The sequence below is a fragment of the Alosa pseudoharengus genome, unplaced genomic scaffold, assembly GCF_046254945.1.
Source record: "Alosa pseudoharengus isolate Yale_2024_CS ecotype anadromous, Long Island Sound unplaced genomic scaffold, YU_APseudo_1.1 YU_APseudo_1.1_scf_8, whole genome shotgun sequence".
NCBI lineage: Eukaryota > Metazoa > Chordata > Actinopteri > Clupeiformes > Clupeidae > Alosa > Alosa pseudoharengus.
Window position 1 is genome coordinate 9706078 of NW_027468870.1, and position 21048 is coordinate 9727125.

Sequence of the window (21048 nt, forward strand, 5' to 3'; positions counted from 1 at the left end):
CATTTTGATCTAAAGCCAACTAAATTCTAGATTCATGTTATGAAAAGACTATAATTTTGTTAGTGATTTTAGGGTTTTGGGAATTTTTGTCCCTTACATAAAGCTCTGCATAAAGATGTGCCACAATCAGGAAAATTAGGCCTTTTGTAACGCAACTGTAAGAAATGGATGGTCTCCTGTTTATGTATTCAAAGTAGAATGCATTACCGTAATGCAAAGTGATGTAAGAGATTACATAAATGTTATTGTTTCAGAGGCTACCGTTGCTCCAACTTATTATATATACAGTTCCCATTATATGGGACATATTGGAAGTGAAATCACACTCAAAAATGCTTCATCTGTTGGCAACACTGAGACCTAGCCTGTGTTGTACATACCGAGGGCTACAAAAGCATTCCTTCTTTTATGAAATAGAGCTTAGCTCCCTCTCTGCTATGGAGGTCCTCTGGGTAATGTTTACTTCACCGTCCCCACTCTGTCCCAGGGTTATATGTAATTAATTGCTGGATTTTTGGATTCAACTGTAAGTCGATAACAGTAATTACAGCTCTGAGTCACAGTCTGTCATATTTAGTGGTCTCTTTTTTTTTCTCACGCAATCAAGATACACTCAAGCCATTTTTTTTTGTCAGCAGTAGAAATTACACATACTGTATTTTTTCCATGGACTGCATTTGGTGCTCCTAATCTATATTCCTTCAGGAAGCGATGCATTACTTTGAAGAGAGCTTTTATTGAACTGATAACAACCCATTTTCAAGCATATGTGTGTGTGTGTGAGTTGGAAATTTTAAGTGAGGAAAGGATTGCGCACAAAAATCGCCGGGTGCACTTAAAGGCGGACAGCCCTAAAGCATAAGCCCAGAGGCCGTCAAGGTCTGTCCGGCGTGTAGCCAGAGACACATTCCACTTGGAGCAGAAAAATCAATTCCCTTTCCTCTCTCTCTCTCTCTCTCTCTTTGCCTCTTTATCGCTCTCTCTTTCCCTCACTCCCTCCTCACTTCGCTCACACCAGCTGGCAAACCCCCATCGAAAGTCTGACAGGCGAAGAGCTTGTTTTAATTAGTGGTGTTGTGGAGAACACAAGACCGCACTCAAGAGTTTAGCTGTCATATCTCTGCAGCAGTAGCAACTGAGCAGTGTGTATCAGCACATGAAAGATGAGCATTACATATGCCCCTACAACCGCTGTAGAGCAAGATGGTGCCGCTCCTTCTCCTCCGAGGAACGGGTACAGGGGGAGGCAGCATATCTATTCTGTGCACCGTGCTGTTTATACTCCAGTCGAGGACGTCCTCTCATCAACCTTGCGCGATACTTTAAGTTGCATCGTGGAAGGTTTCTGGTGAGATGTTAAAGCGGAAGCTGTGTTTTCTCACAACCACCTCAAAGTCTCAAATTGGAAATGAGGAGGCCTGGCATGCCAGTGCATAGATTTGTACAAGTCTGTATTTGAAGAGTCAACCGTGCCTTCTTTAATGTAACTGGTATGGAGTTTTGAGGTTGTTATTAGGTCCTTGATTATTTTATAATATTTTAAAGGTGTTAATACATCTTGTTGTTTTGCTGTCTCTGTATGAAAATTGTCATTGGCACTTTCTGTATTTTATTTTATTTCATTTCTTTTTTCAGAAAAGGCCTAGAACATCTAATCGGAGGTAACTGAAGCAGAGGTGTGCAATTACAGCTTTCTGAAAATGAAAGTCTCGGTGTGTTTGTGCTCCGCTTCTGCACCATGCCTGCCGATTTCACCAATCTCTTCCAGACTGGTGGTTTCCAGGTGCTCAGCACCAAGCAAACACAGAGGAAGATTTTCACGTTTCTCAGCTTTGAAGTTCTACCTTTCAACTGACAGAAATACAATCCACTGTTGGGGTTATACGTGTGATTATACAGAACTTAAAAAGAAGTCTGAGAGAAATATAGAAATGTAAGAGTGTTGCTAAGGTTGTCCATGCTCCTGGGACACACCTAAACCAATTTAGTTGTTTTTTAGGTCTTTCATGACTAACCTCAGTTATAACTGTGTCTTATGTAACCTTTTCCTCCATCTTGGTAAAAACTTTAGCTATTTACATGCATTTTGGGCTGTAAAAATAGCACATTATTATTTACATGTTTAAGATTGAATCATTTTTGTCCAGCAGAGGAGATGAGTAAGACCCTTGCCCCAGTTTAAGGTGTATAATAAAAATCCAGGGTGACAGTGGGAGGAAAACAGTAGACTGGCCTCATGTTATTCAACACCACAATTGATGGGCAATAAAAGCCAATGATGTGAGGCGCTGTTCCACTTGACCTTCACTTTTACTAGTCTGAAATCTTCTCCTCACTTCTCGCAGGACTGTGACGAGCATTAAACAGAGGCCAAACCTCAACCCCTTGGTTATCAGTTTAATTGGATCAAACACAATTGCATCAGGTTGATTCCAGTGCAGTGAAATTTCACACCCTCTGATATGAATGAAAAACTCGATATTATGTCTGCATGTTTGTCTGAGTTGCAACCTAGATTTTCTAATGGTGTATTTGTAGCTCTGGCAGAGGCGGGAATAGAGGGAAGAATAGAGTGGGGGTGCTAGAAAAGTCTCCTGGCTCATATTTACACATTTCTCAAAGACCTTGACCTCTCAAGTATCCTTTGGTCCCCTGACATACAATTATTTTTCAATAGAAGAGACGCGCAGCACATATCAGTGAACCTCGGCGGCAGAAAGAGTGCTCTTGGCTGTTTTTTCTACACTTTTCTGTTTCTTTTTTTATATGGACTTTTTACAAGTTGGATTTTGAGTGTTCTGATAAATGTCGTTTTTGATCAGATGGAATGCATTATTAATGCATTTGTTGCGTCTACTTTGATTTACCCCCCAATTAGCTTTAATGATGACCAGATGCTAACTCAAATGTCCTTTGAAAATGATAGGTTTCCTGAAACTGCGTCGGTTTAATATTTAAGTGGGATGGCTTTGTCTGATGAGCCTTGAGGGCAATAAAGTAGTCTGTTGAAAAACTAGTCTGCTGAAGCAGCTGTTTAGAAACAGCATTATGGAATTCTCCTCTAAAACTAAGCTAACTGCTTATTACTGAGGTAGATTGAAAAAACAACACCAACACCACTGATGAATGACAATATATTTTGAAAATCATAACAAAAGTAGTTCATTTCTTGTCTCAGAAAGTGGCTACCGCTAAAATTTGTTACGCTGTGTTGCATTTTGGAAGCTAACTACTGCAGATGGACTGTCTGCAGATTGTCTCTACAAAAGATGTGTATTAAATACCTTCACAGTCCCTCAAGGGTTGTCTGCCATTAAACTGGAAACCCAGTGACAGGCTAGACAAAGAGCACCTCATCAGAGGGTTCTTGTATTTTTTTTAAACTGAATTGTTTTGGCCTGCCCACTGAATTGCTTAACTAAATGACCACTCAGAGAGCACAGACCTCCGCCAAGGCCAAATGCCCTATCTGGCGATATTAATGAAAGCAAAATGTAATTCACAGATCTGCCCTGTGATTCAAATCCGATTCAGAAGTTAATGTCTTCTTCCTTGGCCTGTGCTACATCCCTCCGCTCCCTCCACTAAAATTCTTGAAAATCGGCCCAGCAGTTTTTTACATAATCCTGTTGATTGACAGAAAGACAAAAAAAGTAACAAAAAAACAACCAAATCATCTGTAAACTGTGACTATGCATCTGTCGACTCTGACCTCGGATTGGTGCCAGTGTTTACGCTGAAACTGCAGGAACAGCAAAAGCGTGTGCAAGATCCCTCTCCCCACCAGTGTGTGTTATAATCCCCACTAAATGAAAGTGTGTAATTAGAAATAGCAACAGAGTTTGGTCCCGTGGACTCACGGTGATGAGGCGGGTGTAGTGTAAATCAGAAACTCATTATCTGGAGCAAAGTGAAACTAATTAACAAGGCTGCCATCACAGTCGTCCAACACTTTCCTAGGTCTAGTTATATAAGCGTCTCACTCTTTACCCCTGCATATATAATATGTGCGATGTGTTAACATCCCATCCTGAAAAAATCTCTGGACAGCTGGTGTGCTGTTGCTGATTTATTTTGGGGTAGCTGGATTCCTCTTTATGTCTTGGTGCCAATGACATACAGTTAAATGCTGCATCACACCTACTCTGGTCTCTGGCAGGTAAAGCGCTGGCTTGAGCTCATATTTACACATTTCTCAAAGACCTTGACCTCTCAAGTATCCTTTGGTCCCCTGACATACAATTATTTTTCAATAGAAGAGACGCGCAGCACATATCAGTGAACCTCGGCGGCAGAAAGAGTGCTCTTGGCTGTTTTTTCTACACTTTTCTGTTTCTTTTTTTATGTGGACTTTTTACAAGTTGGATTTTGAGTGTTCTGATAAATGTCGTTTTTGATCAGATGGAATGCATTATTAATGCATTTGTTGCGTCTACTTTGATTTACCCCCCAATTAGCTTTAATGATGACCAGATGCTAACTCAAATGTCCTTTGAAAATGATAGGTTTCCTGAAACTGTTATATAAGCGTCTCACTCTTTACCCCTGCATATATAATATGTGCGATGTGTTAACATCCCATCCTGAAAAAATCTCTGGACAGCTGGCTTGAGCTAACGCGTATACTAGGTGGAGCCTTCTCTTAACTCACAAAACATCATGGCTCCCAGTCACTTATGAACAATTCATTGAATGAAGTCCAGGGCCAGGGCTCATCCATTTAGCTACTCAACAAAGGGAGTTCTTTCTTGATCAGCGTAGAAGCTGCAGCTAATGCAAAATCTACTGGAAGAGCCTGGAAGAGGTAGCTCTTAGCATGCATCTCTCTGGAGAGATTACGTGGTTCTTTAATGGATTTTCCATTCCTTTTCTGAACCATGATTACATCCATGGGATTTATCCCAGCTTCTCCTCCTCTATTTGCCCCGCTATTGATTTCCTCTGAAAGATTCTCCTCCTGGTCTGTCAATGGTTGATCCTTGTGTTTTCCATTAATGGTCTCTTAGTGCCCCTCCTGAAGTATTGACAAATGCTACACGAGACGGTAAGCTAGTAGGTGAATGTCTTCTGCTGTGTGCTGTCGCCATGTCACTTCTGGTTTAAACACACAAAGTCCTTCAGACTACCCAGAATCATGGGACACAATGGTGATATTTCTGAACAAAGCCTCCATAAAATGCCTTTGAAGTCACCCTTTGAGCATGCCCATACGTCTTTGTTTAAGACGTGTTAAGGTGTGAAACAAGGGAACGTGCATCCTGGTAAGATTGCCCTGGCTATTGTTCGTCATAGCCTGTAGCTTATATAATTAGACAGTGGCACTTTCACTGTCGTGAGAAGAAAAATGTAACAAACTGCGGGGGATTATTCTCTTCTTGTCCTCCCTGTGTGCTTTTCATGCTGCCTCAGGTTGAGGACTTCATGGTTGGATTGTCGTTTGAGGTGTCCTTGGTTCTCAGCTTCTTATAATAATCAGAGAGGCTGTGTTCGCCCAGATCACACAACTGTAATTAGAAATGGAGAACATGTATCAGAGGATACCATGGAGGACAGCCTTTGGAACAGCACCCAACAGACAGAGAGGGTGAGAGAGAGAGAGAGAGAGAGAGAGAGAGAGAGAGAGAGAGAGAGAGAGAGAGAGAGAGAGAAGATGGATAAGGAGAGGAGACAGGTGCATGCTTGGATATAAATGAGCCCTGGTGACAAATGTATATACTGTAATGCAACCACACATCAGGAAGTGATGGATGTGTGCGATTTCTAGTGTTTTCAGCCCAGTGGCAGCTCAGAGAAAGAAATGAGGGAAAAAATGCCAAAGTCAGGAAAAAAAGAAATAGAATCCTATTATGCGCAGAGCTCAGGAACTGGCTAGGCAAACTGACCATGTGAAACCCACCATTTTCGGGTTTTTTTTTAGTCACCCCCAAAATACACTTCAGTCATGGGAAAAGAGCAAGATCATTTCCGCAACAAGAGCTGCGATGCTTCTGCTGTAAATTGGCCTCTGTGTTAGAAAGGAGGGAGGGAATCTTTGGAGTGGGGAAGGGATGACTGAACGTGGAGATGAGCGACTCTGTGGTGGCTACAAATAGAGAGAGAGAGAGAGAATGGGGGAGTGAGAGAGAGAGAAGGACTAACACGTTACTGAATTCCTGCCTTTCAATTTTCAAGTCACTTGATGTGTTCTGAAACCCCCCACCCCCTTCGTTTCATGATTATGCTTGTGTCCTTTTCTGCATGCAAGACGTCTTCAGAAGCTGAACGGACCACCGCAGTCATTTTGTGTAAAAAAAAGCCCCTCTGTCCGCTATCCTCTGTGAACCGCGTGCCAGAGCCCCCCCCCCCCCCCCCCCCCAGGGCACGTGTCTTCCCCCGCAGATGTAATTGTGCCCTGCAGAAACAATCAGCCCCAGCCCAAACACAACATGCTAAATGAAAAATAGCAGTGCAAAACCTAACATGTTAATTTTGTGGCTAATTTTAAAGCCTGTGAAAGGCCCGAGGTGAGGTCAGAGCTCCCGGACCTTCCTCGCCCCGTCTGAAGGCATTAGTGGGTGCCACGAAGGGCACTGCCTCTTTTTGACACAGGGGCCGCCTGCCTATTAATTCACCTTTCGCTGTAATGAGGGGCCATCTTACTTAATTCATCCGTGAATAATTTATGAGAACACAGGGCGCAGATCATTTCTACGCACCAGGCAGCTCTCGGCAAACAGGCATAGTCTTACTGTCACTTGGCCCATACATATCCCGATAATATTTCCATTATTATCGCTTTTTTTCTCAAAAAAGAAAAGAATGCTGCAGTGTGCGCTGCAGAAAAGGTAATGTTATCTACATCTTTGTGTCTGCTGATAGAACTGGGAAGAGAGGGAGGAAGGTAGAGAGACAGACAGACAGACAGACAGACAGACAGGCAACACAATACAACCATCACATTCAAAAAGCACAGCCAAGCTATTCAAATTGTTTAAAATGTACCTGACTTATCAGGCAAACAAAGAGGTACCTGACTTATCAGGCAAACAAAGAGGTATACGATCATTTTCCCAAACATGTCACGTATATATACAGTTAGGCTCATACGTTTTTGAACCCATGCATCCAACCTTTATAAGGACACCAATTGTCTTTGTGAATGAATAATGTATCATAAATAAATAAATGTTCTTACTTAAAATACAGGATTCATAAGTATTGGCACCCCTATGTTAAATTCCCATAGAGGCAGGCAGGTTTTTATTTTTAAAGGCCAGTTATTTAATGGATCCAGGGTACTATGCATCCTGATAAAGTTCCCTTGACCTTTGGAATTAAAATAGCCCCACATCATCACATACCCTTCACCATACCTAGAGATTGGCATAGTGTTATTTCAGTTAGCCTATTATGGTGATGGTGATGGGACTTGACGCCTTTGTCCAATGTGACACACAAATACAAAACAACATAATATTTAAAATATAACATGGAACAGATTTGAATGTTGGTCAAACTATAATAAGGAGAATAGCAATAATAAACAACAATGTCAATTCAATAAAAAGCCTAATAAAAAAAGCAATAATAAACAATAGTGTCCATTCAATCAATAATATAAAAAAACAATGACATGGTAAGACTATATTAAGGAGAATAGCTATATATATATTAGCTGGTTTGATTTGCATTGAGATCAATGAGCAAAAAAATTAGGATCAATATCCAAAAGATGATTTTATATTCCTCTTTTTAGTCAACTTTAGCATGGGTTCAAAAACGTATGAGCCTAACTGTATATGTATGTATATACACATGTGCGTGTGTGTGTATGTATATGTGTGTGTGTGTGTGTGTGTGTGTGTGTGTGTGTGTGTGTGTGATAGATAATATAGAGGCAATAGCCTCTATTATCCTGCAATAGGATATGACAGGATAACAAGAGGGAAAGGGATGATGCTGGCATGTAAATACAGGGGGTTATATATAACACTCCCCCGGTGCTGTGGCAGAGTGGGGTCACTGTCACTGTCCTCGCCCCGTCCAGGTCGCCACAGATGCAGTTATTTATGGCAGCAGTTGAAGGAGACGGGCGCGTGGAAACGGCTTAAGGTTTCCATGAAATGCCTTATTAGCTCCATTATGTCTCAGATGCAGATATTCAGATTCACAAAAAGGGGAAGGGGGGGGGCGGGGGGTTGTTTGCCACAGATCCCCTTTTTGTTACTCCATTTTTTGTTGGTTGACCCATTTAAGCAATGCGGTGAGGCCAAAAACTGCAGCTTCAGCTGAAACAAACACCTCTAACAGCTCCGACAAGAGCCTTTGTTCAAATGTGGATGCGAAATGCATGCATATTGTGTCCAGGGACACAAAAAGGGGACACATGCTCAGAAAATGCACACACACACACACGCACACACACACACACACATACATACACACACGCACACAACCTTGCATTAATATATACTGTATGTTCAGTACCTATAACTCAGAATTGAACCAAGCAAATAACTCTTGGGCTGCTGCCGCAGCACAGCGGAATATATGCACAACAAGCCTTACCTAGCAAGGAGCTTCCTCCCAGTATCTGCTAAAATGAGGAATTGATCATATGAAATTGATATTGATTACAATTAGCATTTATATTTGTTGTCAGAGAAGATTTTAGAACCACATAATCGGGTGTCTAGTCAGCTAGTTGCCTGGGCAACATGAAGTCCAGTAGCGATGAAGAGGAAGAGGATGGACTACTGCATAGTCAGCCTCTATTCCATTAGAGCATGTTTATTTAATGCATAAATGAGGCGGGTTTCTTGGTGGTATACTTGATTGGCACTATGAGGTCTTATTCTTGTGTATATTTACTTCATGCACCAAAGTGGCGCTTGACTGGACTCACTCCAATATTTATATGTGAGTTTTTCCTTTCCAGTGGCTGATAACATGGCTGTTGCATATAGAGTTAAACAGACCAACTAAGTGTGTGTTTACAAAGTTGTGAACAGAATGGTTTCTATACCACCTGACTGACATACAAACATACACCACTCCAGTGTGGCACTCTCATATAGTGATTCCATTGCAACCCCACTGTGTAACTTCAAAACAGTGCTTTCAATATTCTAAAATGTAATAATGTGTTTCAAATGTTAATTGATTTCCTACCATTGAGACATTAAACTATTTTTAGTTCTGTCAAGATATAAATCAAAAGGTCCATAGAACAGTTCTGTTTACTTTTTACCCCCAGTTTCTCTGTCAAAGGCAGTGGAAGGATTTGTCTTTGAACATAATATGCGAAGCCCGTACTGACAAAGTACTCAGAATGACTGTTTAGAATATGTGTTTACATTACTGTTAGTCCTTAAGATTTTCTTATCAAACATAACATCAAAGGTTTAACTAGTTCCTCTCAATCTGAATTTTTGAATTTTCTATGAGATTGGGGTCGTTTGTTGTAGTTGAGGTGGTCACACGAGCCTGGTCAGGCTAGCAGTCAGAGTATTAATGGAATAATGGGCCCCACATAAGCATAAATGTAGGCAGTGAGCGATTGAGAGGGAAACCCCATAACACTTCAGTTATCAACAGATACCTTGAGTCAGATGAGGTGATCACTTCAGAAAAGATGCCCCTGTTCTTCAGCTGATAGGGTTCACTTTTCAGAACAAATTGTTATTCATGAAAATGTAATGCTTTCCAATGTTGGTTGTCAGTGCAGTTTGAATGAGTTTTGTCACGAAGAAACATACTTACTATAAATATGCATATGATAAATTCATCTTTTAAAACATACTCATTGGACAGTTGAGTGTTTTGTGAATGAGACATTTTATCAAAAGAATAAATACCTTTTCAGGTATAATCAGGACTTTTAGGCAAACATAAAATCTGCTTTTACTATATTTGTTAACAAACTGTTTAGTGGTCCATCCACTCGTAAAATGACTTGCCTGTAAAAGGCTTCTGGAGAGGCTGTTGATCCTAGATTTTACAACCTCTACCAAACATGTCTTTACATGTGAATACGTACGGCTTCCTCTAAACAAAAAGTACTTTATTTCACCACCCATTTAATTTCAGGCAAAATGGAAAATTCAATGCCATAAGCCCTTTCATGTGTGTACTGTATGTGGTTATGTCCTTCCTCTGCACTCGCACACTTTGGTATGGAAATTGGACACAATACCATGGCAGCTAAAAGCGTCATTGCCAGCTTTTCCATTAATGCTTGTTTTCAAGGATGACAGAAATTGTGCACGCGCACATAGTTCTCTAAGCTTGCCATCATTACCATCCCTGTATCCACTTGCCGAAGGTTCAGGGCGCAGGCCAGAGTTGTTTCACACAGCACAGACCTGTGGTCTTAGGCTGGGGGGTCAGGGCGGGCACCAGGGAAGAGAAAAGTGACTGCTAATTTAGTGTTTATTGGGTTCAGGGGTGAGGTCAGAAAAACACTGCTTTTGCCAGCTGGCCTGTAACATTTGCACCCGATCGCCATATAGCTTAATAGATGGCTGGCTAACTAGCATCTGATGGCAGGTGGCAATTGTATTATTTTATATGATACAATAGAAATAATAATAAGTGTATTGTATTTTGATTGTATTCTGCTCCATTGTGTTGTATTGTAAATAATTCAACTACTCTCTCCTTTAAGTCTGTTGTGGACAAGACCAATAGGAATTCATGAATAGAGTAAATGACAGTGTTGTATTCTAGAGAGAGAGGGGCGGGCGTGGCGCTCGGGGGCATGTTCTGAGATGGAAGTGGGGAGCGGCTGATATGTTTATCAAAGCCCTGCCAATAGAACTGGGGCAGCCTGGAACTGGAGGCCAAACAAGTAATAGATGAGAGTTGTTACTCGGCACCATGACAACAAATCCAAGGCTTATTGCTCCCTGTGCATATGCAGCCTGCATATTGTACCCAAATTATCCTGCCTTACTAGTATTTGCCTAAGTCAGTTATGGCAAATAATTACGGTGTGAAACAGGATTATTCTGATCAAAACTTAATGTTTTTAACTTGAGGCATCCAAAATGCGTGTGACCAGTTCAACTTCAAGTAAAAGAACCGACAACTTTCAATCATGTTAATTTCTCTACTGCTATTATAGGGAGCAGTCTTAGTGGCCTACCAACTAGCTAGTTCAGTGGAGTGTCACCCGTGTCCTTTGGTCTGGACATATTCACCTCATGATGTGAATCCACAATATGTCCTGGTAGCTGGTAAAGAAAATAGATAAAATAAATAAATAAATAAATAAAGTACTAAACTCAGAGCAATAACTAAAACATTGCGCAAGTAAAGTGACATCATGTCATCAAATACACCACATGAATACATTTTTGGTTAGTTTGTATAATAGAAAAGACATACAGTTAGGTAAAAGCTTTATTATTGGGTTCTGACAAAGTGCTACCTTGTTTTGTTTTACAGCATCTAGGGGAGTCTTTAAGAGTTTAAATATTACATGTTTTGGGCCCTTGGCACAGTAGTGCCAGTGTCACTATATGAAACTGAAGTGCGAACGCTGTGTCAACATGGGAACATGTAGTCAAGTCATGTCCCTGACATAACAGGAGAGAGTGTAGATAACAGGATTGCTGTGTAGATCTGTGGATTCATACACCCAAAAGGAAACAGGTAAATAGCCAAACACGGTCAATAGAGGCATGCACATTCCTCACACATGAATGGTTAAGCCGGAAAGCAAACGCGTTGCTGTAAGCAGGCTTAGGCTCATCTCAGGGTGCCGCTACTGTTCTCTCTCCTCAGTGGAAATGAGTGGAAATCCGGTGCGGTTTATCTGCTGTGATGTTTTACATGAGCGTAATTCTCTATGGCACCCATGCTGAGGTTCCATGAGAGAGGGAGGATATCATATTTCATGTCCTGGGGGGAAAAAAACGTAGAGTCACTGCAGCGAATGCTAAATCAGTGGTGTTGACTGGTGCTGTCCTCATGTTGTAATGCAGCGGCGTCTTTCCACCTTTTTTAAGCCTTACATTCACACTTATATTGATTTGACTACCTGTGTGTGTGGGAGTGGGAGTGTGTGTGGGAGTATGGGCTTCTACCTGTGCATCATGTAAGCCTCAAATATAGACATGTTCAGATAAGAACATGTTCTTCGTATTCAGGCATTGTGTTCCATTGCATTGTAATTCACTGTTTAATTTTACATAGAGACTAATGTGTTTTAATGAACTACAGCATGCTGCAATGTGCAAGAGCTTAACCAAATTAGTGTACGTGTCATAACAGAGATGTTTGTGTCTGAAGCTCAGAACTGTCAAATCTTTTCTTGGATTTGAACTAGTTTATTGTCTTAACTCTTCTCAGATACTGACAGTTGTGTGATATGTCTATGCCACTAGTGTGATTCTGTGATCACCAGATCAGAGATTTCTTCAGTATTCTTTATCTACATACAGCCATCATATATGCCACCAGAAATGTATCAGAGAGATATAGCACACCACGAAAGTAGAATATTAAAGGGTGGCTTTGTGTAGTTACAAACCAACTAGCGCCTGCTTAAACATGCCCAAGAAATTACTGTGTTACACTAGAGTATAGAGTCCACCTTAGTGGTGAACCATTATATTTGATTCATCAGCTGTCTTGGTAAAACTTAGCTTTTGAGAATTTCAATTAAAATTTTATTAAAATACTTTCTTGGGTTGAGGAAACACATAGAATGTACCATATGCATGCTTTCTACATGCCTATTGGATTTTAAATTAAACTTGTAAAGTCATTACATCGATTAAATAACTCTTGACAATTGATTTAACAGCAAGCCAGTGTTTTTGTTTCTTGCTGTCTTGGCCAATTGTATGAATATGAATTTTCTTTCTTTTTTTTTTAAACTGTCATAGTTATGCGATAATTGAATTTAGTGGAGTGAAGCGAGAGGACCTGTGGGTTGGCTTTAAGTCCAACATTATTCCCAATTTAAAAAAAAAGCATATTGGACCCAGCAGTCTGAGATTTATGCTGGCATTCTGTTTAAGTCGGGTCTTATTGAGGTTTCCGTTTAATTATTTTTGCATGCAGTTGTGTCTGCTAGATCCCTTATTGCGTTCAAGCCCAGGGGCATTGTTGTGTGTCGTTTCTCCCGATTTTCAGTATATTATCATAATTTCTTCTTCTTTTTTTTGTTTTCCATCTAAAAATTTTAATGATAATTGAGGCAGAGCAGAAGCCTTTGACAGACTGTTGCAGGTTGTTCTAAGAGCCTGTGACTGAGTCACTGAAATGGATTCAGCCCAGAGGTATCTGCAGTGATTTACCGTAGACATGTAGCTCCATCAATACCCTTTTTACCTCCTTCATTTTTAGTTCGGGTTTATTAAAGGAACCGTATGTAAGAAATGTATTTCAATTAATCATAAAATGGCCCTGATATGTCACTAGACATTAAGAAATCATGTTAATTTCAAATACTTATAGTCCGGCCAGGATATTGTCATTTAAAAAGTGAAGTTGCAGCCCTCAACTGAAGTTGTTGTTGTGTTTTTTCATGTCATGTTGTGTTTTGGCCTGATGCGCCACTCGCCACCTATCTACTAATCGCAGGTCAGTAGTGTTTCGGCATCCGGGTTGGCAACCTCGAGTCAGGGGCGAGGGGGAGGGGATACACCTCTCTACAGCAATTTGAAAGTGATTGCAGTACCAGTTTTGGCCACAATCTTACATGTTCCTTTAAATATGCTCATGTATTTGGTCAGCATAAAACATTTAGATAAAATAGTAGCTGTGAAAACTTAAATTAAAAAAGTGATATACTGTAAATGTGATGCGAGCGGCTTGATATGAGTGAATTGTCAGTGAAGCAGGGCATGGGGAGAGATCCATTTCTACCGCATTAGTTCCTCGGTGAGTGTATTAACAATTACAGCCACAGGCGTTGGGTGTGTGCACTCTACAGAGCTTTTACACCCCCCCAGTATTTCCGACTCTAGACAGTGGAGACATATGGGTTTGCCCCGTGGCACGATACCACCCGCACTTGAGAACAGAAAATCGAATGTGATATTCAATGGGCGGGCCCCCAGAACTGCTCAACTTGGTGTCGAACTGTAGTTTGGGCAAACTGGCAGCAGTCCATGGTTCTAGGACCTCTGCAGCCCACTTCATGACGCATGCCGTGTGGCTTTTTAAATGCTGTCCTTTCAGCATGGCCAACTCCTTAACACAGCCACATAGTTCAGTCTGTTGGCAGCGCGGGTCGGTCGGTCGGGCCGGCGGTCAGTCTGGTGCGCTGTTTTTGTGAGAGGCTCGGGTAATTTCCATCTCTTGCCCCATTTGTTGTGATTTAATACACTGCTGTAGCCTGATGCAGCCGAAGCTCGGCAACAGGTTAGCAGGTTTCAAGAGCAGGTGTTCGCCACTCTGCCACCCCGGCGCCTTCCTGGGGGAAGGCTCGCCAGATAAGCTAATTTGATCCCCCTCACCTCCTCTGTTATCTCATTTAGAGCACGCTAGGTGCCAGGAATGACAGGTGGCACCGTGATAGCGACGTGGTGTGGAGGTTAAAGTTTAAAAGCTTTTTTAAATTGCGAAGGGTTGCCAAATTGATGAGACATAAAATCAGGCCAAGCACATAGAAAGATGGAGTCGCACATAATCTATGCCTAACTAAGTGCATGTAAAATGTGAAATGTGTAAGAAATGTAACCACATCCACATTTACTTATTTATGGCAAAATAGGTTTATCTTGTCAAATGTATGTTATAAAACTAGAATTATGTTTAAACAGTGCATAAACTATGTCCTTATCGTATATGTGTGTAAGGATACTGTCTGTTTTTTTTTTGTTCTTTCAGTCTTAAAACAACATCATGAAATTAATTATGAAGGCACTGAGTAGTTCTGACTCAGAGACACTGATAAAGCAGGCGCTAAGAGGAGTCACGCAGAAGGCTTTCCTTTCCACTTGCCATTTCTGCCTTATGCACCGACACATCTTGGCAGGAGTCCGCTAACCATCAGCTATCAGCTGGCATGACGTCACAAACTAGATCTGATGAAAAACATGTCAATTATCTATCTATTCACCTGTCTTTTCCTCTCTCTCTCTCTATCTCTCTCTCTGTCTGTCTAACAGCTGGGACCACATACATCTTTGGAAAAGGAGGGGCTCTCATCACGTACACCTGGGCCCCCAACGAGCGGCCGAGCACGAGAGCGGACCGTCTAGCCGTGGGCTTCAGCACGCAGCAGAGAGACGCTATCCTGGTGCAGGTGGAGAGCACCCAAGGCCTCGGAGACTACCTCCAGCTGCACATAGTGAGTACACTGTCTATTGGGTAGCACTTTACTTGACAGTATCGACATAAGAGTGACATTGCACTGTCATGAACACATGACACTGTCATGACACATGAATCCTAACCTCTAACCCTAATCCTAACCCTAATCCTAATCCTAACTTGTTATGACAAAAACCGAATGTCACTTAATAACAGAAGTGTTGTGTCATAAAAGTTTATGACTTGTTTATGACACGTTCATGACAGTGTCATGTCACTCTTATGTTGATACTGTCAAGTAAAGTGTAACCGTCTATTGTCTATATGTTGTTTTGTATATTGTCAGTATTCTCTGTACTGCTAGAGTGAGACCATTGGCCTGAGCCAAATCCCTTGTGTGTGCTAACTCACTTGGCCAAATACACCTGGTTCTGATTCTGAGTGCTGCTGGTCATCTCAAATAAGGCCCAGCAATCATGGGACTGATGTTATCACACAAACACTTTTGATGTGGTGGGTGAGGGAGAGTTTATGGATGGACAGCAAATACTGAGTCCAAATGGCCAGGAATAGATGGGAGAGAGAAAAGCACATCTTTACAGTCATGTGGGGAAGGTTTCTGGGTCAGATAGACTAGAGGAGGCAGAGGAGTAGCTCTCCAGAAAAAGTCCTTAAGGCATGGCCTTATGTTAAGATATTAAATGACAATTGACCTTTGACCTGGTAATTGTATTTAAATTGAACACAAAATATATTGTGATTCTAGCAAAGTGTTCAGTACTTAGGAGCAATTTCTGTTACGATCACTGACTTTGATACTTTGACTTCCAATTTCACAGCCAAAAAAAAATTGTTTAGGAAATTGCAAACTGTGTCTGTACAAAATGTGATATCCCGTTTCAGCCCATGAAGTGAAAGATCATTTGAGGCAGCTGATGGATCCCAACCAGGCTTCATTGCATGGATAGATGGGGGTGGGGATGGGGGGCAGAACAAAGACAGGTCAGATCAAGAAGGTCAGAAAGGAAAACAAACCATGATATTTGTCTACCTGAAAAGGGTACACAAACATTTTGAAAAGAAATGGGATTCAACGTGGGATTTAGTCCAAAAAGAAAACACTAGGAACAGCAACATGCCTTCCCAGGAGTGGCCAGCCTGCCAGCATTTCCTCATGGACCAAGCATAAAATCATCCAGGAGCACTCGAATGGATCTTACGAAATCAAAATAAACAGCCCAAGACCTGCAGGCCTCTTTGGCCTCAGCTGAGGCCGGTTTTCATGACTCAGTCGAAAGAGGCTGGCCAAAAATGGGACACTAGGGAGAAAGTAAGCACTTATGCCAAACGCTCCAAGACTATCCCCAGGGCTATTGGCAGGATATATTGGACAGAGGAAGTAGACACTGAACCTTTAAGATGACATGGGTTCAGTTATGTTTAGTGCTGGGCAAATGCATACAGTTAAACCAGCAGGGTACTCAAGAGAGCGTAGACCCCCTGCCAAGGCCAAAAGGCATATCACGCAATGTATAGCAAAACTGAAATTAAATTAGCTGAGCTGTCCCATGAGTCAGTTCCTGTCCAAAATGTTGTCTTCCTCAGGGCATGCTACACATTTTCACCAAGTTTCAAGAAACTTTCAAGTCTGGTAGTTTTGGGGTAACACTTTTGACCGACAGATAAACAAGCAAATAAACCACACCACACAACCTCAAGACATTGCCTCCTCAATGGAGGTAAAATGGTATGTTACATCAGGATCTGGACAATGTGACATACCTTTAAGGCTTCTGTGTTTCCCTTTGTGTCCGTTAAACAGTACATTTCATGCTGCAGTCGTCTTTGTTTGCATTGTTATTTGCACACTGGTTAAGCACTGCCTGTTATATCTATCTTTGGCTTCAACAAAGACATTTTCAGTTGGCTTTCTTCTCAGAAGAATAATTACTTTAGTTTACTCTTAATTACTTTGCAACATAAAACACAGTAAAAAAGGAAATATTTCCCTCCAGAGGAAATGGGCTGTTTTCTTAGAATATCAAGCATTTGCCCATAAGACTGGCGTAAACAAAAACACCACTCTGCTCCAGTGCTATCCACATCAGCATATATTGTCTCTATCTCTATTTATGTTTTCTGAAACTACACTGAAGTGGAGTTTGCAGTGTCATTAGGCATGAGTCAGGTAAAAAGTAAGCCATCCTTCTGTGTTTAAAACACATAAGGCCTACAATATCCTATTTACATTGCCACTATGGGCTGTATGAGGGTATGGATTTGTGAGTGTGTCTATTGACACCATAGAATACTAACAGACTATTGTACATTATCGGTCTACAGTCCATATGCCATTGAGTCAGTCCACATGAAGTGTTAACTTGTCTGAGGAACAGAATTTTTGGCATTTCATAACCCTCTTCAGTCTACACATTTGCATTCTGTCAAGCTACAGCCATGAAAACCACAGAAAAAGATAGTAATACACAATAGAGAAATGAAAGCATCTGGGTCATCTTGTGTTATATTGCCAGGGTGCGATTTGTAGGGGGTGATGGGTAGGATTTCCCCCCCTCTGGTCTTGATATCCTCCCCTCTGCTTAATTATTTTCATCGCCGGGGGGGACAACATTTATCCCCCTCTGCCCCTCATATTGATTAATGCTACTTCATATAAGTAAAGCGCTGCCACGTGAGAACAGTCTAGTAGGCTAGCCTACATAATAATCTGACATCAGAAACGCACCGTCACTGTCAGCACTCATGCTGCTGACACAGTGGCTGCGTGATAACTTAATTTGGCCTTGATCGTGCAGGACATTTCAGAATGTCGACTGTGTAATCCATCATAAATGGCTAGTTTCAATGCAAAAGTTAGCTGGCAAATGAAAGAAAACGAGAAGGATTCAGTGAAGCATATCGTCATATTTTAGAACCTTCAAAATTAGAAAACTGATGCAACTGAGATGGAGGACAACTCCACGTATAGAACCTTTAACTTTACTCTCCAAACTTCACTGCACTGTAGCCAATTAACTGACAGTATGATAGTAGGCTATTTATTTTCTGCAGGCTACAATAAACACTTTTTCAACTTTTGCAATATTATGCACTTGGCTACTGAACGCAAATCAGCAGGAGAGAGAATGCACGTAGCCTACAGTACGCAGCGTGTAGTGCAATGTGTGCTATTTGGTTACCAACTAACACTGTTAGCCAATTCACTAACTCAAGACTTCAGTGCCATCATATACAACATTTTTTACATAACAAATACAGAAAGGATGGAGGCAGCAAAAGTAGAGGAGTCATTTCAGATGGGGCAAGAACAAGGTGAATTTGTATGCCTGTCAAAAACGTAGTCCTACCCTGCATTAGAGGAGCTAAAGATAAAGGTAAATGTTACAAAGGTGGCAAAATGAATATAGGCTATTATTAGCCATGACATTACTAGGCTATGAATCGTTCGTTCATTTAAAAAAAAAAAAAAAATGGGGGGGGGGGGTTACAAACTTATTCAAAATCATCCCCCCCTCTGGTTTTTACACAAATCGCACCCTGTATATTGCACTATGCATAAGTGTTCACCAGAGAATGCTGGAGTACTGTGTAAATGGCATGAAGACATGTCAGATTTGAACTGCTGTGTAAATGGCATGAAGGCATGTCAGATTTGAACTGCTCTGGTTCAAACATATTGACTGGACTCACTGCTAAGTGAGTACCGCAGATCTAAGTGCCTAGGAACTGCTGTTGCCCACCTACAGAAATAAGGTTCTTTGTCAGCAGTGTGACAGATATACCGTCGAGGGGGAGGGGGTTGGGGGACACAAACTGGCCATTGCGGCACTTTTTTTTCTCTCTGGTGAAGATAGGGATTTCACAGGCCTGACGGAATTTGATCATAGGTTTGAGCTATCGTTAATTTTCTCATATAATCCAGCTGGTCGAGAACAAGACAGCGGCAGGAAATTGCTATCACCCCTAAGCCGATCTCTCTCAGATGTCCTCTCCTCGAGTCCAGGCAAGCTCACAAGCCCAACGATGGTGCGGTTTCTTATTACCGCGGAGTTTGTGAGAACACAACACTGTGGCAGAGTCCCGTCGGTGGCTGTGTGCCTCGCAGGAGCAGCGATGGTTACCGGTGCGGAATTGAGAGAAGAAAGGGGCCTCGTTGGTATTCCTGGCTGGCCGCGTGCTGTATCGATCTAGACGCAGAGGGTCCGGCTTCATCCGTCTTTGAAGCAGGTGGAATGAGGGAGCGCCCGAGATGCACCACCCCTCCTGTCAGTGTCACTGTGATGGATTAATGGAGCTTTCGGTGCAGCCACGGCAGAGCGCGCGACCCCTGGCTAAAAGGGAAGGAATTGAACGGACGTGTGCGGGCACCTCTGGGTGACCCCCGTGTTTCCAACACCTGTAAGGCCGTTGGCCCGTGCTTGGGCAGGCACCGTCCATCCACAAACGGCAGTCTTGGCAGAGGGAAGTGTATTGGGTACTTTTTAGAGGACATCCGCAAAGCTGTCAAGCCCAGTACATGACATTTCACTTCGGAATTCAATTACTCTCTTCACCACAGCAACAAAGGTTGTTTTTCTTCCAGTGAATTGTCATCACAAATGCTAGGGGTTTGCATGCATACAAGGAAAGGTGTGTTTGTCATAGAAATATTGCTTATCTACAGTATGTGCGTATTGAACGCATATTGCTTTTATAAATAAAAAAAAATGCTGTCTTTCATGTAATGGAGGACAAAAAAAAAACGTGTCTGCCACTCCCTCCCTGGGTGTAGAAGAGGGAGAAAGTGCTCAGTTATCTCTTCCCCTTTTCCCTCTCTGCACTCTGCCTCTGCCTCTCTTCCTCCTGGTCTCCATTGTGCCTATTGTCAGAGTGGCGCTGCTAACTGCGGGGAGATAACGGGAGGGTGGAGAAGGAGGTTTAGCTGGAGCAGAGGGCCCATTTAGGATTACGGAGCGCGCTGGTGTGCAAGGCAGTACAATGGCACCGTCGGCTAACAGATCTCCAAAGCATAACACTTGATGACAAACTCGGAGATAATTTGATGCACATCCTGCGGAAAAGACAAAAGAGCCGGGCTGATGAGGAATTAAAGAGCTGGAACCCGTCCCGGCATAATTAGCTGAGCCCACCCGTCTGTTTGATTAATACTCAGATGAAATTAGCCTCCCCTCAGCCGTGGCCCTCTGTAAATGTGCTCGATTAGGCTAGTTAGTCTGCACACAATGGCAGAGGCTATCTCAGTGGGTCAAAAGGCAAGGGCAGAGCGGCCATGCACGTATGAGCATGACCAGCCGGCCGGCCGGCCGGCGTGTGTGTGTGTGTGTGTGTGTGTGTGAGCACAAAAGGCAGGCTGGCGTGGTTTGTGTCTTTGGTCCCCTGAGTGCTGGGATGACTTCCGGAGTCTTATCCCCGAATCGCTGCGTCCAGCAACGGTGACGATCTCATAAGCCCTCGCACCTCTGGTGCAGCCTGGCAGTCGTAAGCAGCACCACGCAGCAGGAGAGGAGGGAGAGAAAGAGAGAGGAGGGAGACAAGGGAGAGAGAGAGAGAGGAGGGAGAGAGAGAGAGGAGGAGAGGAAGGAGAGCGAGAGAGGTGGGAGAGGCTCACAGGTCGCTACCCAAGCGAGTGAGGGAGTGGACGCGTGGCAGGCAGGCGAGGCTCAGCCTCAGTGGCGCGCGCACCTCACATTTGACTCGTGGAGGACTCGGGCCGTGAAGCAGATGCCAGGGGCGGCCGCTGCCCCCGGGGGAAATCAGTCTTTTTAGTAATGTGTATCC

At 42.5% G+C, this 21048-nt stretch overlaps 1 protein-coding gene across 1 annotated transcript in view; it reads left to right on the forward strand.

Annotated features, from left to right (window-relative positions):
* Nucleotides 1-21048, forward strand: part of nrxn2a (neurexin 2a) — a 157047-nt gene that overhangs the window by 114245 nt on the left and 21754 nt on the right. The window contains 1 exon segment of the mRNA XM_076275208.1: nucleotides 15105-15286. Within this exon segment, the coding sequence (XP_076131323.1) occupies nucleotides 15105-15286 (182 nt within the window).